Below are 24345 nucleotides of genomic sequence, written 5' to 3'. Positions count from 1 at the left end.
ATTCTGTTACATAAAAGGCATACACAGAACAACATGAAGATACCGTCTCACATATATACACACTCCTTTTTATAATCAGCGTTATCTCAATAGTGGGGGTGGGGTGTCTGAGAGGGCAACACCCAGCTGTCAACAACCAAATCAAAGTGTACTTCCTTTTGCTATAATCAGAGGAACACTAACTCTATTCTCACCTCTTTTTGGTGAAATAGTAAGTCATTAGAAATAGCTTGACTGACTCACTGACATGTATAATTGTGCACCGTTTACTTTAATCAGTGTGCGGCCCTAGTTTTGATCATACATTTTCCGTAAATTAATCGTGATGGCATGACTCAGAAACAAAGACAGTTCTTTGTTTGTGCTTTGGATCAAACTATGAGTCACGCTTGATGGTCGCAAATATCAAAGAGAGGAGAGCTGGGGGGAGTATTCAGAATGTTTTTTTCCACTGCGCACATGGAAAAGAACCTGGATGTTGTTTTCAGTCTTATCAAGGCGCCTACACCCTTCTAACCCTTACATGCCCCCTATATCCTACACAGCTAAATCTAACATGCTGAGCAGAGTCAATTTGAAAATGTGTCAATTTAATAGTGGAAATTTTGCTATCTAGTTAATGAACTTTACTCAGTGACCGTCTGAGAATAAGCTTAATAAAAGAATTACAGCTCTTTTGACTTTTACTGTGTGTACGTGAGTGATTGCATGCCATAATGTAAAACCCTCAGACCGAACTCAGTCAGTACATTTTGGTTTATTTGGCTGTCATTATTTTTTGTCTCAGTGAAACATAGTGCATATGGTATAAATCAACCCAATCTGTAAAATGAAAAGAACATTATAAAATACATCATCAAACCACATGTACCATACAACCACCTAAGTGTATAAATCTGTTACAAATAAAAATAGAAGACATTTACAAAACGTGCCAAAAATTAAAGGCGGTTTTAAAAAGGGCAAGTTAGGAGCTGGAGAAAGGAAGGAACAAATAAAATGTAACAACAAAGGAACCGAGATGCTACTCTAATACCAAGCTGGAAGAAACTTCAATCACAGCAGTTCACAGCTCGGCATTGAATTGGCTACTAGTCGCCATGGTTTGACTTCGGTGTTGTAAGAAAAAGGACTAGAAATTCATCGGCTACTGCTGTATTGTGCTGAAGTGGTGGTGGTTGCCATTTTTGTGGCCCTGATCCGTGACTCTTCTCGTCGGTAGGTGACCCCAAGTAATAGTAGAAATGTGATCAGTATACTATAATATATAATGATAATAATAATAATAATATGATCTTTTGTTTAGATAATTAGCAGTTCACAAACACTAATTTCAATCAAATGACCACAAAATTACACATTTCTGTCCTACATTGCCACATATGTGTCATTGCCACTGAAGCAAAGATGACACATATTCTATAGTTGGGCCTAATAACCACATTGCGTTCATCTAGTCCAGGAAGGTAAGCCTAATCAGCAGCACAGTTATAACCAATGTTATGTAATAATCAGAAATATCTGCACCCAGGCTAGCTTAGATTATCCCTCTTGAACAAGCAGTGTTTCTATTGGCAGTGGAGAGTCATCTGACTCTAGGAATGACATCATGCAACATAAACAAGAATTTGAGGATGTGGTGGTGGGTGTCACACCACCTCCCTAGACTTCCTGATGGCGCAGCACAGGAGCATGCTAAAGATCATCCCAAACACCTGTAAGAAAGAGGGAGATGTATATTACTTGTGTTTGTGTTGGCTTTTCTCTGCACTGAGTTCATCATCAAGGGCAGCAGACACTGGAATTTGATGAATTACAGTTAATCACACTTACCATAACAACACCGACGGTGATGCCCGCTCCTCCTATAATATGTAGCTTGGAGTCAAACACTTCATCAATGGCGTCAGGGCAGCTCTGCAACACACAAGCATGATTCCTTTAAACCTATGCTGAACATAGCTTGTGGTATGGCACACACAACGGACAGCCTCAGAGCATGCAGGCTCCAGTAAACCATTGTTGCCATAGTAACATTGCAAGGAGGCTGAGGGAATTAGTCTGCAAAGGGAAGACTGATTAACTTATGACACACGTCAGTCCATCATTATGTATTTGGCATACAGTAATTGCCCCAGTTCTCACAGAGCTGAAGCATGTCTGACAACTGTTAGATCTTTTTTATCGTCTCTTGTATTGAAATATATTTTCTTTCTTTAGCTCTTGAAGTACCTTGCTGTTTTGGCATTCAATCTATGCACACATTCAGGGTAGTTGTACCTTAGTAATGAGTTCCTCAAGTGGCTCTCCCCGGGGACACGTGTCTTTGGCAATATCTACTACAGTGCCAGTTGGCCCGCAACACTTCAGCTGTAAACATACACAAAGTCATACCTTTAGAGAACAAGGAATGGTGGAAGGAAAAACACATATCTAACTCCAAGTGTTTTAAAGGATTAGTTTAACATTTTGTTTAAATTTTTAGTTCCCAAAGTCTTGTTGTCACAGTTAAGTGAGTTTCACATAAGTAGTGCATGTATAAAATGCAAGAAATAGTTAAAGCACATACCTCTCTCTAAAACCTTTTTTACATAACTGTGCACAAATTAAACAAGATACAACGTGTTCATTAGTAAGCTTTAGAGGTGCTGGTAGTTGTGTTGACCTTTCTGTTTCCCCTTCTTTCCAGTCTTTTATAGGCTAATCACACTAACAAAAGAAAGTGAATGAGCTTATTTCCTAAAATGTGGAACTTTTCCTTTAAGGTAATTTGCTAAATGTGCAACTTCTACTGTAGTCATCTACCATTATTGAAAATACTTGATGTGTAGAGTTTTGAAAAGTATTGCTAGGTGACAAAGACAACTTTTATAAAAGTAATTGTGTGCACATCCCACCTTCTGGCAGATGCAGGACAAATGAAAAATACTAAAGTGAAAAAAATGTAATGTCCGCAACACTGCTTTAAACTCCCATATTTAATACAAAGGTAACGTTTCGATCCTGCTGGGTCTCAGGGTCGAAACGTTGCCTTTGTATTAAATATGGGAGTTAAAAGCAGTGTTACGGACATTAAATTCTTTTTCACGACAAAGACAACTTCCCATGGGAATACATTGCATTTGCTTGAAAATACCTTTTGTGCCAAATTCCTTTAAGATAAGAGCTAATTCAGTCTGAATTGTTAGAAAGCAGCAGAAATGAAGCAGATGTGGCTCACCCCGGTTTGAATCACCCGCAGAGTCTCTTTAAGGCGCTCATCTCCTGTTGTCTTGAAGTTATTGTAGGTCTGCATATAGAATGTTGTGATGTCATTCACCACCTGCAACACAGCAGCAAGACGGGAGAAAATATTTTATATACATGCATCACTCACTTTGTTTTTCATTGCCGTACCTTTAATTTTGTGATTTATTTTAGGTTTTGGATGCTGTATTTCTTTATCTATGAACAGGCAATGTAACATTCTTTGAACTTGCACGTTACCTTGCTTTGGTTGGAAAATACCCAGATTCCAGCCGCAACCTCAATAGCAAATATGATAAGCAGGAAAAAGAAGAACTGCAAAAAGGAGAGACAAAATTAAACTCAGCTGATCGTGTGAATGTGTGCATGCATGCATGTGCGCATGTCTTTTGTGTGCATGTGTGAACATGTAAGGTCAGTGTAGCTAAACCCAATTTACATAGGCTCCTCCTCCTGAGAGATTAGTACAAGAAGATTAGAGCCACGAGGGAGGGGGAACAAGTGCAGGGAAGTTGAGAGAATCTTCTCTGGCCTTGATACTGTTCAGTAAACAATGATAAATGTAGTCAATATTTCTCAGTGAGCCCAAGGCCAGTCACCAATCCACACTTGCTCAAGTGGAATAGGATAATAAGTCCAAGTGCTTGTGAGTGAGATCACTACAAAACAGAGACTCACTCAGCCAGAGAGAAAGGAGCTGTTAAAGAGTCAACGTTTTATGTTAGTCAAAAGAAGCATATAAAAGTGGTACGAACCAGTCCCAGCATACAGGGGGACTCCTGGATGGCCCCACAACATCCCAGAAAACCCACCACCATCATCAGTGCTCCAGCTCCTATCAGGATATACACACCTACACACAGAATGTCAGATACATACAAGCATATTTAGGGTTTCTCAAAGCTGACATAATACAAAACTTTACTTAAGCTTTGCTTAAATGATAATGGCTGGAGCCAAAGAAATATTTCCACCCTGGTGGACAATAAAGATTTATTCTATTCTAATGGATAATGTTCCAGCTGAAGGACTGAGCGCATCTTACCTGTGTAAAACACATATGGAGAGTCTGGTCCTTCAAACAGACCTTTGGTCTTTGGGTCTAATCTCAGCCACAGGCCTATAGCAAAGACAGCAGTGCCTGCAAGCTGAAACACAAAAACATACATACATTTTCACATACAGTATTGCAATTAGTTATAGCACTAAATGGCACACTGCCAGTCTGACTGTACAGTTGCAGGATAAATCTTACTATAGGGTGTAACAGTGAGAAATTAAGTTTAAGCTTAATACTTTTTCTTATGTGTCATCTCCATGTTTATGCATATTTCACACTTGTCAACTCATTTAGCTGATTAAGATTACACCACACCAATTAATATCTATCTTGTTGCTGTCTGAATTTTATAACTCTTCTTTTCTCGGTTGCGTTGGTTGTCATCTTGGAATTTGCACTGACAGGCCCCATCTGGAAGCCTTCTCCAGGTCTCATCCTTACAGTTTTTTTTCTGTTTCAATTTTCAGTCCAGAAAGAGATTTCCACAGTCCTCATTTTATATATAACTCTTCAACAACACCAGTATGTTGTCTACACTGGGTTCAATTTTTATTCTGGCTTCATGGGGCTACCCATCACGTGAAAGTTATTTGAGAGGACAGCTGAAGACATCAGAGAGGGGGAATGACATGCAGCAAAGGGCCGCAGGTCGGAATCAAACCCCAGGCCGCTGCCCTTGTACATGGGGCGCACGCTCAACCAGGTGAGCTACCAGGGTGCCTCAAAATGTGATGATTTATTGACGTGCCCAATCACCGCGCACTCTTTCTATACTTCCTCAAAAATTGTGCCTAACTAGGAAACAAGACCAGTCTTACAATCAGAGAAGAGAGAGAAAAAACAAGGTTCTTTTGCTTTTTTTAATGTTCACACATTCCCTTCTTCATCAACATATTTATTTAATATTGTCACAAAGTAGCATGTGAATCCATCAACACATAGCTGCCTGCACATTATTATGCATGCATGCATGCACAAGCCTGTAATTTACACTGTAAATGCCTGGCACGATGCCATATTGTACACTACAGTGCTTATAGGGCTTGTCAGCATAGAAAGGTCAATGAATGTTTTACTTTGAAAGCCTAACTGAAAGATAGCAATCTCAGATGGTGTGTTTCTGTGTATGTACTACTGTGCTTTCGTTTTTCACTGTGTATACTTTGTTTGTATATATTCTTTTTAAATGTTCCATATTATGAAGAAAATGGCAGATTAGAGCAACCACAAAAGTGCAAATGTATAAGAAAGTCTCTCCACCTCTCTATTTCTCTCTCACACACGCACACACACACACACACACACGCACACACACACACACACACACACACACACACACACAACTACTACAATAAGACACAATAAAAAAGAAATCACACCTACCCAGAAGATAAAGTTGAATACAAACATGAGATATTTCACACACTTGATTCCCCCAGCGACAGCCATGTTGATTCAGTCTACACAATGCACCGCTATGAGTATTTAATAACTAACCTCTTCCCAAGAGGAAGTGAAGCATAATGGTGTCAATTGAAAAAGGTGGTGGAAAGAGAATGCGTTTTCATTACCACGCCTTCGTACAGTCACCTGATTATTCAGTTAGGGAGTGGCAAGAGAGCTGTGTTACCTGAAAAACTGACCTCCATTGTGTATGCTATATGAATTCCTGCCAGTGTTCCTTCCTCTCTTATGTCCCATTCTCATGGATGTACAGTCTGTGTCTGTAACTACTGCATTTGTGCAGGTTGTGCCCGCATAGAGGGTTTTATGAACTGGGAGGTAGCAGCACAGAGGGCTCTGTCGAGGCATGTTGACATAAAAGCTTTTTTTTTTTTAAATACCTGCCTAGCAGCATATAATACTGCTCTGGTGTCTGAACTGTGTAACTACAATCAATAGACTGCTCCCACATATGACTACTTCCCATTCCTACTCCCAGAAGCTGTTTTTATTGAAAGCAAGGTCCGTGAACCTTGCTCTTGATTCACTGAAACAAAGCTGCGCATGGGTGAGATCAGATATCCGTGTCCTGTCATTTGTGGCTGCATGAACAGGGTTATGACCAGTGTCACATCTTCACTTCCTGCTTAATGGGGATCATCTGCACTGTGGACAGGCTTACAGAGTTACACTTTATAGTCACCTTCCTGCTTGCTTAAATTGTTGTTCCGCAATGACACTGTTGATTTTCTTTTGATTGGTTCTGTTGCCTGGATCATTTTTATCTCTCTCTCACACACACACACACACACACACACACACACACACACACACACACACACACACACACACACACACATACACACACACACACACATGACAAACAAACGGACACAACAAGACACACCCTGCAGGCTAAGGAGGACACAAATAGCCTATGGGATATCAGTTTGGCTCACCGACATGCGCAACTTTTCACACCACGTGAGGGAGCAGAAGTCTTAATTATTATTATATCAGTCACATTCTCCACCACAATAAAGCGCCCCCTCCCCCCCATTGCATAGAATGCCGTGCGCGCAAACTCCTGAGTGTAGTCTGCACGGTGGAACTGGGTCACTTGGCCACTGGGGATTATTCTTCCTGCCCGCTTGGTCTCTACGCGTATTGGGACACTTTGTGTTTAGTGGTGGCCAGTGCCACAAATAATTCTGGGGGCTCCTTAGAATATACTGTGATAAGTAAGCGAGGCTGTGGACGCTTGGTATGATTCTGCATCTGGGACGTCGTATAATTTCATTCAGTATAGTATCCTGCTCACACACGAATGCGCATGCACGCAAAGCTCTCTCTCACTTACTCACTCACACACACATATATATATGAAACATAGACAGGATATATATTTTTCTATGAGAACAATACATTTTCTCGCTTCAAACTCACCCAGAATACCAGGTTGAAGGCAAACATCAGGTATTTGATGCACATCTCTCCTCCCGACAGTGCAGCCATGGCGGTACTTGAGCTTTAGATCTCACTATTGCTGGTATCACCTCAAACCCACGGTGGAATAGAAGACCTTCTAAATAACAGCTAGTATGCAGAATGAGGTTATTTGCAGACGCGCCGGCACTGATACGCGCGCCGTGCTGTGCGCGCCTGTAGTGGACCGCCCCCACACATAACGGACTGCAAAGGCAAAACCTCCTGTAGATTTTTACTTTATTTCTTACAAATTCTTACTTTATTTGGTTTCCCGTTTGCTTTCTAAAATATCTCTAAATTAAAAAAAAAAAATCTGTAGCCTGCTATCACACTTTTCATGTAACGATCTTTTTAGCATTTTGGTGGCATTTTCATCACAATAATAGTTATCATATTCATATAGAGGGGCTTGGAATAACATGTGTGACACTAAGTATGCATTTTCAATTTGTATTGCAATTAATAGTATTTTTAGTGTCTCCAAATAAGATTACAAATTACTTTCATTTAATGATAGCTCTCATCGGGAACCTATCGTCTGTGCTCAGCGTGTGTCTTTTTCCTGCATACGACGGTACAGCAATGTCCTGAACAGCAGCCTGCGGTGGTTTTTTGACCGCGATTTCCTGCAGCACCCCGGGCCGTGCGATGACGTAATTTTGCCAGTATAAGAAAGGCGCGTTCACGGATTGAATATACTGTACATGAATGAACACGGTGCACGAGCTACTCTCTCCCAGACAGACAGCACACACGCACACACAGACAAACAAACACAAAGTGGCCAACCTCTTATTATTCAAAACATAATTTTGACTATTTGTAGTATCATTTATTTTAGTATGTGTATTGTGTGCATGTTGGTTTTGCTTTCTGCATTAAGCTTTCTAACCATTACTGCTGAAGTGTACATCACATTTTATATCCACAGACACTGGGCACTACTTTCTGATAATAATACCCATAATAAAGGGTTTATAAGTTGTAACTAATAGCTTTATTAATGATGAAAACAAGATTAGTTATTAATAGTTCAGGTCATTATTAAGAATTTCACCAGAAAGAACAGTCCTTTGACCACTTATCTCCTGGAAAAGAGTTACAGATGATCTGGACCAAAAATCCATTATCAACAATTTCTTAAAATTTACAACTGCCAACTTGATAGATTGTTGTAAATTAAAAAAAATGAGACTAATACTAGAGACCATCTTTTTTTTTTTAAAGATTATTTTTTCGGGGCCTTTATTTCCATAGGACAGATGAACACATGAAAGGGGAGAGAGAGGAGGAATGACACGCAGTAAAGGGCTGCAGGTCGGAGTCGAACCTACGGCCACTGCGTCAAGGCGTAATATATCTATATACGTGCACCTGCTCTACCAACTGAGCTAACCCGGCCACTACCAGAGACCATCTTGTGATGGGATCATACCAGCCATGATGCCAAATCGGGCCAAGGGCATAAAGTGGTTGGGCCAATGGCCCCTTCCCTACTTCCTACCCCCCAACTTCTTCACCCTTGCTCGGACCCCACCCATCTTCGAGCTTAGCCTTCATTTTGGTCTAAACTACACACCTGTACAATTTCTTAACTGTATCTTGCACAGTAATCGGGCCAGGGGCGTAAAGTTGGGGGGCCCAAGGCCCCTTCCCTACTCTACCTCCTTACTTCCAGGGCCTTTGCTTGGACCCCAACCAACTTTGAACTCAACCTTCATTCTAATCTCAGCTACACACCTGTGAAGTTTCGTGACTGCATCTTGCACAGTTGTGGTGCTATTGCAATGAGAAAATCTGGCCACAGACAGACAAAGAAACACCTTTCAGTACTCAAAACCACTTCTGTGGTAGTCCTGCTACATTAAGTGTCTCCAGGAACATGTTGTTCCATGATGACACACACAGACTCCCCAGGTAAAAACAATACCAGCGTCACTGTCGCTGTAAAAAAACTGCATTCTAATTAGGTGAGCTAGTTCCAGGGTCCTTGTATCGTGCGTACTGGCTCGCTGGCATCTGCTGCTGGGACACTTAATGGAACTGAGCCATCGTCACCTTTTCTTTTCATGCTATGACAAGTCAAATGTCTGCCGTGAAAAAGGTCTACAGGGCTTTTCATAGATTTCATGACATGTCACAGTAGGAAAACTGCTGAAATCATATACATAGCTGCTTCAGTTCCAGGGTCCTGGTATTGTGCATGCTGACTCGCTGTCAAACTGTCATGGCTTATTGGGACTCTTGAATGAAACAGAGCCATTGTTAATGTTAATAATAGCACCTACACACAAGCACCTATACACCCGTGGCCCACCCCCACAGGTGTTTTCATGTAACATGCCTGACTAGACCCTCAGGACTATGTGGACGTGTACAGAGTGTTCTGACCTGACAGCTTATAACTTTATCATAGTTATCAGTATACCAAGTCCATTTCCAGGACAGCTGCTGCACCCAACATCAACCTGAAGAAAGGTCTAATGAAAACACCTGTGAGGGCATACAGGGCTTTAAAACATTTTAAAACAGAGCACAGTGTTGCACAGCACTGGATAGGCATATATTTAGACGCACAATACTGTCTTTTTGCCAGATGATAGGGGAAGTTTGCACCTGGGAGTGTTGATCCATACACGTTCCCAGAGTGTGTGTGTGTGTGTGTGTGTGTGTGTGTGTGTGTGTGTGTGTGTGTGTGTGTGTGTGTGTGTGCGTGCGTGCGTGTGTGTGCGTGTGTGTGTGTGTGTGTGTGTGTGTGTGTGTGTGTGTGTGTGTGTGTGTGTGTGTGTGTGTGTGATTTGGGGCAGCTTAGTCATGTGTTATTGCGTGAGATAAGTTGTTTGGGTTGGCGCTGATACAGATATGTATGTGTAGCCCAATCACTCAGCCAGGCGATCAGTGGGCATATCCTGGTATTGTCCTGCTGAGTGCGTTTGACGGTGTTAGTCTTTGGACAGAGTGATATTCTGCCGTTTTTGACATAACCTGGCGAGGGGAGGGGTCTCAAAGAAAAGCCAGTGGCAGCTAGGCGGGGGTACGTTCTTTGCTATAAAATAGATTCCAGGGTGGTTGAGCATTCAACCAACTTCTCAGTTGAGCCTAGGTTTGACACAGACCATCACACTGCATCATTATGCCTTGACTGTGTGAGGTCTAAAAGTGCAACATTTGGATTTTCCAATTTTGGATTGTGTTTGCCTTTTCCTTGCAACTCTGTGGATTAACTGGAGCCATGGAGGTAGGACTAACTGGAGTTTGAGAACTAAAGAAAGATTAGTTTTTTAAACAGGCAGTGCACACTACACAGTAATGTGATATTTAGATATGAGAGGATGATGCTGGTATAGGTGATGGTGATGATAATGGAGGGCATATTAATCTGTGTTTCAGGTGTGTATGTGGAGGTACTTGCGAGAAATTTGGGTTCTGCTGCATCTGACAGGTGAGTGTGACATCAGAGGATGTGCAAATTCTTTTTAGTACTCAAAAGTGACACTGTCTTATAGGCAATTAACATGTAAAATGTTTTGCATAAGATCCCCACTTGTCTTTCTACAGTCAGTTCTTATAAGTGTATTATGCGTATGTCCAGCTTGCGTGGCAGGTATGACCGGGAGATGCAGTCTGTTCGGACGACACCACGTCCACACGTTTGACGGTGTTTTGTATGAGTTTCCTGGAGACTGCAGCTACCTGCTGGCTGGAGACTGCAGCCATCGCTCCTTCACACTGCTGGGTGAGTCACACTCAGACAATTCTATAAAGAAACAAACAGATAGGAATTCTAATGACATCTGATGCTCATCCAGTGTAGCTTAGTGGCTTGTGCATACTGCCACTGCCTTGGGTTTGATAAAAAACAGTGTATGTACTTGTACTGACATTTGAAATAGCTTACTCATTTATCCTCCCTTTTAATTTTCTTAAGATTCAAAGATCATTATTGTAAATTCAGACATAATTGTCAGTCTAAGTTTTGATAATTAAATAAATGTGTGTTTCTATCCCCAGGTGATTTTGTCAATGGCAAAAGAACTGGAGTCACACTGTTTCTGGGGGACGCCTTTGAGCTGCACCTGTCTGTAGACGGACGGCTTTCACAAGGAGGAAAAAGGTTGAGTAATACAATTAAGGTGGCATGCAATAATCATAATGTATGTGTGTATTCATGTTGCCTTATTGCAGAAAAACTCACCCCATAGTTTGATTATGATTATGGGGAGGCTTGATGTGTATCTCCTTTTTTGCAGACTATCTGTTCCCTATGCATCTCATGCTGTGTTTGTGGGCTCAGAGCTTGGCTTTTATAAGCTCTGGAGTGAGGAGTTTGGCTTCACTGTTACCATTGATAATGCAGCCAACATCGCCTTGACACTGACAAAACACCATGCCAACCGCACCTGTGGCCTCTGTGGCAACTTCAACTCTGTATCAGCTGATGAATATACTGCTCAAGAGGGTAAGATCAGGCGGGCAAATGGTGTCAAAGTCTATAACTGTGTGCGTATGTGGGATATGTGAATGTTGGAGAGTGAAACAAGGGAGAGTTCATTCTTAGTGGAATCTAGGAAATGATTTGAGTCACCAGCACTCAGCAACAGGAAGAGTAGCAGGTCAGTACAGGAAAAGATAACAAGGTGAAAGAAAGCAAGAGGAACAGTAGTGGTAGGATGAGATTAAGTAGAAATCCTTCAACTCGTTTATGTCTGTGTTTTCAGGATTTCCGACAGAGGACAGTTATGATTTTGCGAATTCGTGGGCAGTGAAGGGAGCTGATCAGTCATGTCGACGTGTCTCAAGTCCCAGCCAGTCCTGTAACAGCACAAAAGAGACCACAGCGGTGAGAGGACAATTTACACACACGCACACATGCTCACATACATGTGTAAGGACATCTGTAAGGATTTCATGGGCTGCCCTGGTGGCCCCGGGGTTAAGGTGCCAACTATGGACCACAACGTCCCCGGTTCACACATCACATCAGCTTGAAAATCATTACCCATCTCTCTCTCCTCATTTCTTTCACCTCTCTTCTTCTATCTATGTAATAAAGGCATAAGATGCCCCCAAAAATCTCATATACATTTTACCTATTATCTTATAATCATGACTATGCAAGTCAAAGTTTTAACTTGTTTCTTCCAGTTTTTTATTTATTATTAAAATCATTTTCGTCCGGGTGCCAATGTGCATATACAGTATGAATGAGTATCATTAAAAAGGAACAGCTAGTAAACAAACATATACAGACAGGTCTGAGTGCAGTGCTGTACCATGTATATTATAGTTGTTGTGTGTAGGCTGAAAAATCAGCTAGTTTTAGCGAGAACATTTTATACCACAAGAAAACCCAGGTGTGATGAAACCAGTAAAAGCTACATGTTAGCGTGAAACCACCAGATGTCATCAGCATCATGTGATCCATTTCCTTCATTAACTGCAATATATAAACAGTATATGCTGAGATATTTCCTCTGTCTCTGAAGGAAAGGGTGCTCCTTCAGTGTATAACTGGGCTTCGTGCAGTAACACCCAAAGTCTGACTGAGTTAGAATATTAGTTTAAGAGCTTAATACAGTATATCTTCATCAATATATCTAAGTATTTTGTTTTATAATTTCAACTGGTACTTAGTGACTTTTATCTCTTTCTTTGCCTAACTCAGGGGTTACATTTTCTGCAGGGCCCCCCTTTTATTGATACAAATATCTTTAATCATGATAACACTAGTAGCTCATCTTAAAACCCACCCAGTGTCATTGTTGAAACCCATTGCCTCTTATTTACTGCTGACAAGACACAACAGCTCATGCATGACAAAACAAGAATACTAATGTTTTCAGTCACAAAGAACTGGGGTCCTGGAATTCCCCTTTATTTAACCACATCACTCCTTTGAACTTAATCTTGCATGTGTGTGTGTGTGTGTGTGTGTGTGTGTGTGTGTGTGTGAAGATTTTGTCCAGCTGCAGCGTGTTGCAGACGTCTAGCGTGTTTCTGCACTGTGCCCACCTGGTCTCTCCTGAGGCGTTCCTTTTGCTGTGTCAGGAGGAGGCATGTCACTGTGACCAGAGGGAGGAGGAGGACTGTTACTGTCCGTTCCTGTTGGAGTACGCTCGCACGTGCCACGCCCACGGGATACTCCTTCGTGGCTGGCTGGAGGAGAGCCAGTGCTGTAAGTTTTTGTCAGGACAGCACAACTCATTTCATATACCTGAAGAAGGTTCGGGAGACTTTGATGAATTACACAGGAGCATATAATGAATTCTCAAATGAGGAGAGTTTAGGATTACACAGTACAGTGTAGGTGCCATCCCAACTTTTGAAGTTCCTGTCTTCCTGAAGGTGTATTTTTTATTTATTTTTTGATTATGTTTTGGGCATTTTTAGGCCTTTATTTGACAGCATAGCTGAAGACATGAAAGGGGAGAGAGAGGGAGGAATGACATGCAGCAAGGGACACAGGTCAGAGTCAGACCCAGGCCCGCTGCGTTGAGGAGTAAACCTCTGTATATGGGCGCCCGCTCTACCAACTGAGCTATCCAGGCGCCCCCTGAAGGTGTATTTAAAACTCATGCTGGAGGCATTAAGTTTAGCTGAACCTTCAATGTAAACAAAGATATTTCAGATGCCTAAAACACAGATGCTAAAGCCTAGTTTAGCCTACCTCTCTCTCTTATGGAAGTATCCAAAAGTGTGGCAGTCCCACCGACCTTCAAAAGGAGACCTGAAACAAAACATTAATTTATCATTCATGAATCTATGGAGACACAAAGTTGAAGTACTCCTCTGCCTGGAAAGTGTATGAGATTATATGTTGGACACTGACCTGAATGAGACCTGGGGTACCACTGTCTCAACTTACATAGCAAGAGTTCGTAAGCTGGAAATTCCACCACAAGAAAGTAGTGGTAAGCTATGAAGTCACATTAATGATTTCAATTTGTGTGTTTGTGTGTTCAGTCCCCAGGTGTCCAATTGGGATGCAGTACAGTGAATGCACCAAGTCCTGCTCTACAACCTGCCATAGTCTCAACATCCAGGAGGTCTGCAAGGAAGAGTGTGTGGATGGCTGTACATGCCCTGGTAACCTCCCACTCACTGTATCTCCTTCTTTCATTCTCTGTTGCTCTGTTACTAGTAGTTGTACTGTAACATGGTGTGTGTTTGTTTCTCAGTGGGTAAGGTTTTGGATGGTATTCGCTGTGTGGAGGTATCTCAGTGTTCCTGTGTGCACATGGGACGACATTTTCCACCAGGATCCACTATCTCTCAGGACTGCAACACCTGGTGAGGGAGCAATATGCATGCTGGAACACGTATACAGTAAATACACTCATACAGAAATACTGCTATTTAAAAAAATACAAGGCTCCCTGACTAAATTGTCCCTTTCCTGCAGTGTGTGCCGTCACGGTTCCTGGGAATGCACCAATGAAGTCTGCCCTGGTGAGAGAGATGTACAGTAGTAGTCAATGCACTGACTTATACATTCTACTGGTAAATAAAGTCCCGGGTTGCTAATTTCTGGTGTTATGTCTTCATTGTCTGTGCGTAGGTGAGTGCTTGGTGGTGGGCCAGTCTCACTTCAAGACCTTTGACAACAAGTTCTTCACTTTCACTGGTCACTGTCAGTATCTGCTGGCAAGAGATTGCACAGATAATGGGTTTTCTGTCATTATTGAGAACGTACAGGTAATGGATGTTTGGGATTTTTCACTTTCTTCTTTTCACTTTCATGCCTCTAGCTGCTTATAATCTACAGTATTTGGGTTGTTGGTATTGTGTTTCAGTGTGCAGATGATCAGGATGCTGTGTGCACACGCTCAGTGACACTCAGCCTGTCCTCTCTGGAGGATATGACAGTGAAGCTGAAGCATGGAGGAATTGTCTCTGTCAACAGCATGGACATCCAGACCCCAATGCATCATGGTATGCTGCTTTGGCACAATAGTGGATCAGATCTACCTTTTATAGACCCTCTAAGCATATTATTCTGTATATGGTATCATACTTATGATAAGGCCTGAAGTAGATCAGAGAAAGTACTGAAAATATTGCACTTCTGAAGAGGACAAAACATTGGCTCAAAGATGCAACAAAAACTACAATTTCCATTCTGAAAACAGAGAAGACATCCAGTCAACAGCAGCATATAAACATCAAATAACAATGAATCCATCTTTGTCGACCTGATTTCTGGAGATTGGTCAACTTTGTGATCATTATTATCAGCAAAATAATTTTAAGTTATTGAAAGGATTGTTAATCGTTTATCATCATATTGATTTCAACTAGTCAGGTCCCTGTGTGTACAATTTTACAGGCCGCCTGCATATCCAGAGATCTGTGCAGTCTTCTGTGCGTGTAAAGTTTGGAGATGACCTTCATCTGGACTGGGATGGGCGAGGCCGTGTGCTTTTAAAGGTAGAGCAATTTAAATGGGTATATGGATTTTTTTGATAATGGTACATATGGAACAAAAAGATTAGCAAACAACTTAACTGAATTCTGTCCACCTACCCCCAGCTGGGACCACAATGGCAAGGGCAGACTTGCGGCCTCTGTGGTAACTTTAATGGTAACCAAGGTGATGACTTCTTGTCTGGATCTGGTCTAGTCGAGGCGGGTCCTCAGGCGTTTGGCCAGTCATGGAGGATCAACGGAGACTGTGAATCTACCCACAAACATGAGACTGATCCATGTGCCATTAACCCCAAAAGAGGTATACATTTCTGTATAGATGCACACATCAGCACAAAAACCACAAAATCATTAACCTCTACTCCCTCCTGCACCTTTTAGTGCGTTTTGCAGAAGAGGCATGTTCGGTGATGATGTCAGACATGTTCAGTCCGTGCCACTATCTGGTGAACCCGGGTCCGTTCCAGCGGTTCTGTCGGTATGATGTGTGTGCATGTGTGAACGGTGAGGAGTGCCTCTGCTCTGCTCTGTCTGCCTACGCAGCTGCCTGCACTGCCAGAGGAGTGCTGCTCAACTGGAGGTCTCCCTCACTCTGTGGTAACTCTCACACTGAACCCATTCACAGCTCATCATTCATATGCACAAACACTAGTAACCATACAAACACTTCATTCCATTTTTAGACAGAAAACTGCATTGTAGAGCAAAAGCCAAAGTACAATAATGATCTGGGTTTGCCATAGCTCTACGTAGGGGAAGGTCAGGATGTCAGCACCACATTTGAATATTTGTATCATCAAGAGTACTGCAAGAGTACTGCAACAACAGTACAGTGCAACAGTAACAGTTGTTACAAACAACAAAGATCTATCATAATTCTGGGAACGGAAAAGTTGGGTACACTATTTCTTAGAGATAAAAACAGTTTAACTGAGACTAGATCCCTAACCCTACCTGGATTTGATGTTGTCAGAGCTGGAGTGCACTGGAGGCCAGGTATATGAAGCCTGTGGGAGTGTGTGCGACCGGACGTGCCGTGCTCTGTCTGGCGCTGAGGCTGGATGTGAGGGGGAGAGGGTGTGTGAGGAGGGCTGCTTTTGTCCTGCTGGAAAGTACCTGAGCGACTCCGGAGAATGTGTGACAGCTGACCTGTGCACCTGCCTGCACGATGGACAGCTTTACCAGCCTAGTGATGTCTACGCGGATCACAGCAGCATCTGGTCAGTGACTGTCAATGTGTGTATTCACAGACTATGCCAATTATGATGTGCTAATGATTATTGTGGTTAATAGATACACGTTCACTTTTTGTGTTGTTCTCGTGTGCCTGTGTGTGTAGCTACTGTGAGAATGGCACCATGCACTGTAGCTCCCCTGAAATGAGTACTTCACTGTCTGACCTCTTCTATGATGACGACACGGCACCATCCAGAGGTACAATTTCAATATTTTACAGGAGCTCTGTTCAATGTCCATGTGTTTCGTGACTTGTATAATTCACTATCAATATGGTGTCTTTCATTTGACCATTTGTTTTTACCATGAGACTTTGCCACCCTTAAATGCTGCAAACAACTGGGCCAATATAGTATTTCTCTGGTCTGATCACTGTAAATAATCCTGTTAGTTTTACTTGGCAATTAAAGTTAAACTGCTTTATTATCTTTCCTGAGTTCCTTATTCATTTTACATTTTACTGAACTGATCTGTAACATTGGTGTTTGTTTTTGTGTATGCAGAGCGCCGGTCAGCCCAGTGTTTTCCTCCCTTAGTCCGTGCAGAGTGTGATGCAGGAAAAAAAGGCCTTGAGTGTGCCAGAACATGCCAGAATCTGGATCTGCCTTGTGTCAGCCTCGCCTGCATCCCTGGCTGTCTCTGTCCTCCCGGCACAGTAGGTGGTGGTGTCTTATCTTCGTGTGTGTGTTTTAGATAAAGCACCAAACCTCTAAAATAGAACATGCTGATTGATGAGCGGATTGATTTCAGGTACGTCACCGCAGAGACTGCATTGCACCGGAACAGTGTCCCTGTTACCATAACAACAGGCCATATGCATCAGGACAGGCCATCTCCGTGGACTGCAACACCTGGTATAATACTTGTTGCATACGTGGTTATGAAGGAGAATACCTGCAATGTGCTTGCTTAACAGACCTTCTCGTTTATAGTGTGTGTGAGAACAGGAAGTGGCGCTGCACAGAGAAGGTGTGCAATGGTGTGTGCCGCACTGTGGGGGAAGGGCATTACATCACTTTTGATGGCTTCAAATACTCTTTCCCCGGCCTCTGCCAATATGTCCTGGTCCAGGTAAGAGACAGAAATTCAAAAATAACTCCAGGGTTGATTGAACAATAGACTGGTGTCAAAATAGGAAAATGCAACATGCATTTATTTCATTTAATCTCTCTATCCTTTCCCTACTTTTGTCTTTTTCTACTTTCACTAACAATAGGATATGTGTAACGGAGAGGAGGGTTCATTCAGAGTGCTGGTGGAGAATGAGGCCTGTGGAATTGTGGGACATCGCTGTGCAAAAGCTATCACGATCTTCTACCAGGGAGGGTTGATCGTAATGCAACATGGAGAGGTAACACACACACATACCCATACTAACTCACACATACCCATACTAACACACATACCCACACACAGTTATGTGATTTAGTGTGTCATGCACACAAAGTGCCCAGCCCATAGGATTTTCTAAAAAACACCAAAAATACTGTTGCAGTGGTGAAAGACATTAGACATGAACATAACTTCTTACATATAACATTGCAAACATAACATGTCACAATAAAAGGTCCTTCCTAAAATGCAAAGTTTTTTTTATAATCATACAACCAGAAGGACTTAAGAAATGAACATTTTACTAAAAAAGTAGTCCTTAAATCATCATAAAAAACAATGACATGAAATGGACTTTGTCTTTAATCACAGCTAAATCACACAGCAAACAATGCGTTTTCTCCTCAGGGAGAGCATTACACCTGCCTGTTTCTATCGCCCTATTGTTTTTCATGAGACGATATGGTTGTAATTTAGGTTTGTATATGTACTATACATGCATAGTAGCCATGCACCTTTGAGCATGTGCGCAACTTGAACTAGGTATCTGATTAGTCACTTAACAATAAGCATATAAGATTAATAGAGAAAAGTGTTTACAGAAGTAGTTAAAATACTTAGTAGTTAAAAAAAACCCACTGTAGCGCCGCTCCTGCCCAACACTGCTCGCAATACAAGTTGGATTTAGGGCCGTGACATCGTCGGCACAGGTTGCTGATTTTTACATGTATGTTGAATGTTACGTGTGAAACTAAAGTTGAACCCAAGTGCAGACAACAACGCAGAGTCAAATGAAAGGTTAACAGGTTTATTTACAATTGTCCAAGCTCAGGAATGCAACCGGGAATAAGCAAAGTCCAAATTCAAATGATTCCAGATCCAGGGTACAGAGCGGGAGTGGTACCATAATGTCCAAGTGTCTGTGTCCAATAATCCTGAGATACAGTGTAGAGAGCAGGAATGGTGGATGACAGGAGTGAAGTGGCAGCAGGAGTCAGGTTCCAAGAACTGAGGCAAAAAGAGAACAAATCAGAGCGAGCAAAAACACAAGAGTTAAATACAAACAGGTAAAGTCAGCCACAAGACTAACGTGTCATCTTGACTATGATCCAACAAGGAGTGGTAGGTTGACCAGGTATTTGTAGCAGAGGTGATTAGTGTAGATGAGCTGCAGCTGGAACCCTGACTCCCGCACACCAGACTTCACTCCTGCAATTAAGGACAGAGAGGGGAGGGGGAGAGCAGAGACAGAGAGCTACCTAGCAGCAGCAGCAGCAGCAGCAGCAGCAGCACAGCAGCAGGCCTAACAGAATATGGTTAATCACTCTAATGCAGGGACAAGCGTGGTGCCTTTTGTATTACATGTTGATATAAAACCATAACAAATTTGTAAATTTGTAATTTGTAAAGCAGCCAACTTTATCAGACACAACCAAATGTCAGATGTCTGACACATTCATAACTTATATTTAGCTTTACTCAGTCTTGCAACCAAACTTTTTAGATGTGACCTGTGAGTTTATACATCCATGGCTGGAATCTTTCTCTCTTATAGGTGAAGATGAAGAGGCCGGTGCTACAGAGCTCACAGGTGGAGATTTTGCAATCTGGTCAGTTTTACACCGTGCTGCTGGGGAAACACATTTCCCTCAGCTGGGACAAGGGAACTCGCCTCCTGGTTCACATCTCAGCCACATACGGGGTACGTATGTATTATGACACTACTTTTGACTGATTGAACCTTGTTGGTTTTATTTACATTTTTTTTTTTATATTAAACATGTTTATATATTTGTTATACATACATTTTATTGCGTGTAGGGCCGGGTGTGCGGCCTGTGTGGTAACTTTGATGGGAACGTCAACAACGACTTGGTGAGCAGTAACAACCAGCTGGAGGTGGACTCCTCACACTTTGGGAACTCGTGGAAGGTTATTCCCAGCTGTGCCGATGTAACAGAGGTAAAGTCTGCTCTTAGATTAACGGGTCAGTTCGCTCAAATTACAAAATAACATATTTCCTCTCTAGCTTTGGTTTCAGGACAATTTAGGGCCAGCTCTTTTAATATGACTGGCTTAGAAGTGCCCCAGATCTGGCTGCGAGAACAGGACCATGTATGGAACCTTATTGTATACTACTATTATTTTGTATACAACAAAATTCCATGGTCCTAAAGTGCCTCAGATCTGGCTGCGAGAACAGGACCATGTATGGAACCTTATTGTTGTATGCAATAAGGTTCCATACATGGTCCTGTTCTCGAATTTTGTTGTTTGTGGGCAAGTATAAGTATACCAGATGGGCTGTCAATGGGCAGACTACATGTTTACCGTGATGGATGACTTACCTCAGGCAAGTCTGTGCGAGTCGAGTTTTGTACCATACTGTCTGACTAAAATGTAATGGTTGCCTGGAAGGATTGAAATCAACCTTAAAATGTAAATTATGCTTTGGAAATAGGTTTGCCATCACGTAAAGTATGCATGATTTGTAGTTAATGTTCTGAAAAATACAAAAACACTAGTTTGATTCTTAAATGACTATTACATTTCTAGTATAGGATGAGATGTAGATACTGTCGCACTAAATTTGTGTGTTCTTCTGTGTATAGATACCCGCGCCTTGCAGTGACAACATTGTCAAGCTGGTAACGGTGGAACAGTCATGTCGTGTGATCACTGGTCCTCTCTTCAGAGAATGTAACAGCCAGGTGAGTGTATTTACAGACACACTATATATCCCACGACACTACATGCATTGTTCGGTTCATGCACTTGGTCTTTCTTAACATGTGTATTGTGTATTGTGTTTCTAGGTGGATGCAGAGCCCTATGTAGAGATGTGTGTGGAAGCAGCATGCTCTTGTCCCTCAGTGGGCGATTGTGCGTGTTTCTGTGATGTCATCGCGGCCTACGCTCAGGCCTGTTCAGAGAGGGGTGTATCCATCAGCTGGAGATCCAATGATCTTTGCCGTGAGTGTGAAGAATGTCTCCATTGCTCCAGACATTTATCCTTTCCATCAGTTATTTTTTGTCTGAATTATACTTTGTTGTCAGGAAAATACATCATGGCTGCTCGATCAAGCTAAACCAATTAGCAGTGTCTTCTAAGCTGTCAAAATCAAGTAGCAGAAAAACAAAACAAAATAATAATTAAAGAATTCTGTCTAAGACACAAGTTAACTCCCATGCAGCTCTTCTCCTTTTTTAGATCAACTTAACAACATACCACAGTCACCACACCACTACTTTTCAGTATAGCTATTGTTCCCCCACATAACACCTTTTGTGTTATTAACTAGAGTTAACACTTTTGTAGCTATTTTATCTGAATGGATAGTTAACCTGAATTTCTTCAGATAAGGATTTGTACTCTCCAATGTGATGTAATTATCTTGTTTTTCTACATTACTGAATACTTTATTATGCAGTTCAGAGATTATATTTGTCTTGAAGATAGAGACCTATGTAGTTAGGAATGGTCAAAAGCAGAGACCACATTGCGTCACATGGTTAATAAAACTCTATAATTTAACTTTTGTCACCTTAGCCATAAGCTGTGAGGAGCTGAACCCCAAGGGCCCAGGTGTAGGGGAGGAGTTATGCCAGTGGAGGTATAACACTTGTGGCCCTGCCTGTCCGATCACCTGCCAGCACCCAGATCCCCTGCACTGTTCACTCTCATGTGTGGAAGGTTGCCATGCCTACTGCCCCCCAGGTGCCAAAAATACTGGACATACAGACTCTTACAAATGCAAATATATTTTAAGCATGCAAAATGTTAATACAATATACAAATAATTGGATATATTCTTGTACAAATATGCAAATAGTGTAGGTGAGTTTCAGCCTTTTTTCTTATTAGGCCAACTACTGGATGAGGTGGCCATGCGTTGTGTAGATCCCTCTCAGTGTCAGGTGTGTATCCATGAGGGTCAGAGAATTTCCCACGGCAACAAGGTCATCCTGAACCACAATGACCCCGACCACTGCAAGATATGGTAATCATGCATTAGAACACTCTGCAACAAGTATGCATATTTTCTGGTAATTATGGCTTTGTAATTTGATTCTTTGCACTTTTTAAGATGCTTTGTTTTTCTTTCTAAAGTCACTGTGACAACAACACACTGAGCTGTGAAGTTTGTGCCTCCTCTGCCATGTTCACGACTCCCACTCCAACACCTGCCTATGCCACCTTCACGACCCTGCCCTTCACCACCTTGATGCCCGAGGGCACGTGTGACCGCGCCATGGATCTGGCATTCCTGTTGGATGGTTCAGAAGCCCTGAGTGAAGACGAATTTCAGGCAACCAAAGAGTTTATACTGGGAGTGGTTGAACGATTCCGCATGGGCTCAGCTCACACCCGAGCCACAGTGCTGCTATACCACTCTGGAGTCAAAACATATGACCTGCAGGTAGATAAACATATATTGGACATATGTGACACAGCAAAAAAGTCTGCACAAATATTTGGTGACGGATTAAGAATTCTGTGGAATAACAATTCATTAGTCATTCAAATTTCGCCCAGAAATCAGCTGCTTTGCTGACTCACGGAAACAGAATGTCATCATAAATGTCTACGCCTGGTTGCTTGATCTTCCTGTTGTTTTTTTCATTTATGCCCGTAGGTTCAGAAGTGGCTGTTTAAGAAGACTGTGCATGATCTGCATTACACAGGGGGAGATGCAGCCTTCTTGGATGAGGCTGTCAAGTATCTAGTTATCAACATCTATGACAAAAACAAGCGTGACAATGCTGGCCGCATTGCCATCATCTTGACTGCTAGTGCCAACCCTCGCCCTGTCCGTGCCATGGTCAAGATGCTCCGCAGGAAAGCCATCACCACCCTGACAGTGGCGCTGGGTCCCGGGGTAAACATGGGGCAGATTAATGACATCACCAAGGCCAACCCAGAAAACAGGGCCTATGTGCTGAGTAGCACAGGTGAGCTGCCTGATCGTCTGTTAGAGCTGAATGATTACCTCTGTACCTTGGGGATGGAGCCTGAGGTGGTGAAACCTCCAACGCCAAAGTCCACTTCGGGTAAAGCTCGGCAGGGCACAACCACCACGACCCTGGCTCCTCGCCTGGAGCCCAACCCCACACAACATCTCCCCAACACTCCTACATCCACCTCCCCCTCTGGCCTGTCTCCCCTCACCACATTGCCATCTTCCATCTCTCCAGCCAAAGATGTGACTTTCATCCTGGAAGGCTCTGATGCAGTCGGCGAGGTCAATTTTACCAAGTCACTCCTCTTCCTGGAGGAAGTGATCTCACAGCTGATGGAGGAGGAGGAGGAGGTCATTCGTATTACTGTGATCCAGTACTCAGTAACTGTCACGGTGGAGATCCATCGGTGGGAGTTGAGGGGGCAGAGGACCCTGCTGCGGCAACGACTGAGGGAGATCCGTTGGAGGGGTGGAAGTAAGACGAACACAGGCGCAGCTGTCACTACGACTTTTCAAGAAATGGCTACGGTCCAGCCTTCACGTGGCCCCACCCCTCCTCAGCTGGTCTTCCTTGTGACAGAAAACCCGCCAACTGACACAGTAACTCGCCCGCCATCTACGAGCACCCACACACAAGTGTATCCAATTGGTGTTGGATCAAAAATACGTGAGATTGACTTGCTACCATTAAGCTTCCCTCAACGCCCGCTGATTGTTGATGACTACAACCGTCTGACGACCCTGGTAGATCGTGTAGTCAATATCACACGCACCACAGTTAGGCCTCGCTCTCCTACACTGCCACCCTTGGTCCTCCCAACACTCTCTAGCCTTCCAACCTCAGGTACAGAAGACACATTTGTTTCAATCATTCACTCCACAAGGAGTCCTTAGCTTGTGTTAATTTGTGAGCATATCTTTACACAGTGCCATGTAAGAAGCCTGTGGATGTGTTGTTCCTGTTGAAGGCTGGAGAGCAGTTTGAGGACATGAAGACATTTGTCAAAGCTTTCATCAATAATGCTGACATAGGTAAGTGTGACCCAGCCCCCAAATATCCTACTACATTTTTAATGTAATGTGCACTGCATTTCACTGATGTGTAGTTTTGTTATTACTTCTACCTGTCTTCAATTTGTCTGTTTTTCACGATGA

At 42.6% G+C, this 24345-nt stretch overlaps 2 protein-coding genes across 3 annotated transcripts in view; one reads left to right on the top strand and one right to left on the bottom strand.

The window, feature by feature from the left end:
- Nucleotides 1-487: 487 nt before the first annotated feature.
- Nucleotides 488-7438, bottom strand: cd9a (CD9 molecule a). 2 transcript variants are annotated; one of them, XM_031293365.2, is made up of 8 exons: nt 7196-7438; nt 4292-4394; nt 4002-4099; nt 3487-3561; nt 3221-3322; nt 2281-2370; nt 1834-1917; nt 488-1715 (listed from the first exon to the last, which is right to left on the bottom strand). In XM_031293365.2, exons 1-8 carry the CDS (start codon nt 7262-7264, stop codon nt 1650-1652), a joined length of 687 nt encoding a protein of 228 aa, XP_031149225.1. In that variant the 5' UTR covers nt 7265-7438; the 3' UTR covers nt 488-1649. The 2 variants fall into 2 exon arrangements, with proteins under 2 accessions (XP_031149225.1, XP_031149226.1); XM_031293366.2 differs by lacking the exon at nt 7196-7438 and adding an exon at nt 5690-5855.
- Nucleotides 7439-10195: 2757 nt separating this feature from the next.
- Nucleotides 10196-24345, top strand: part of vwf (von Willebrand factor) — a 23828-nt gene continuing 9678 nt past the window's right edge. The window contains exons 1-30 of the mRNA XM_031293431.2: nt 10196-10475; nt 10628-10679; nt 10830-10973; nt 11249-11351; nt 11488-11696; nt 11956-12077; nt 13193-13412; nt 14201-14323; nt 14416-14527; nt 14640-14686; nt 14796-14932; nt 15031-15169; nt 15564-15664; nt 15767-15962; nt 16043-16258; nt 16635-16881; nt 17001-17095; nt 17401-17552; nt 17648-17751; nt 17830-17968; nt 18114-18248; nt 19785-19931; nt 20051-20191; nt 20842-20940; nt 21046-21202; nt 21780-21947; nt 22095-22230; nt 22341-22650; nt 22867-24034; nt 24118-24222. Of these exons, the coding sequence (XP_031149291.1) occupies nt 10470-10475; nt 10628-10679; nt 10830-10973; nt 11249-11351; nt 11488-11696; nt 11956-12077; nt 13193-13412; nt 14201-14323; nt 14416-14527; nt 14640-14686; nt 14796-14932; nt 15031-15169; nt 15564-15664; nt 15767-15962; nt 16043-16258; nt 16635-16881; nt 17001-17095; nt 17401-17552; nt 17648-17751; nt 17830-17968; nt 18114-18248; nt 19785-19931; nt 20051-20191; nt 20842-20940; nt 21046-21202; nt 21780-21947; nt 22095-22230; nt 22341-22650; nt 22867-24034; nt 24118-24222 (5230 nt within the window). The 5' untranslated portion in view covers nt 10196-10469. The remainder of the gene's footprint in view (nt 10476-10627; nt 10680-10829; nt 10974-11248; nt 11352-11487; nt 11697-11955; nt 12078-13192; nt 13413-14200; nt 14324-14415; nt 14528-14639; nt 14687-14795; nt 14933-15030; nt 15170-15563; nt 15665-15766; nt 15963-16042; nt 16259-16634; nt 16882-17000; nt 17096-17400; nt 17553-17647; nt 17752-17829; nt 17969-18113; nt 18249-19784; nt 19932-20050; nt 20192-20841; nt 20941-21045; nt 21203-21779; nt 21948-22094; nt 22231-22340; nt 22651-22866; nt 24035-24117; nt 24223-24345) is intronic.

This window comes from Sander lucioperca, chromosome 7, assembly GCF_008315115.2.
Source record: "Sander lucioperca isolate FBNREF2018 chromosome 7, SLUC_FBN_1.2, whole genome shotgun sequence".
NCBI lineage: Eukaryota > Metazoa > Chordata > Actinopteri > Perciformes > Percidae > Sander > Sander lucioperca.
The sequence above is the reverse complement of the archived record's forward strand: the minus strand, read 5'-3'. Positions and strand labels throughout refer to the sequence as shown.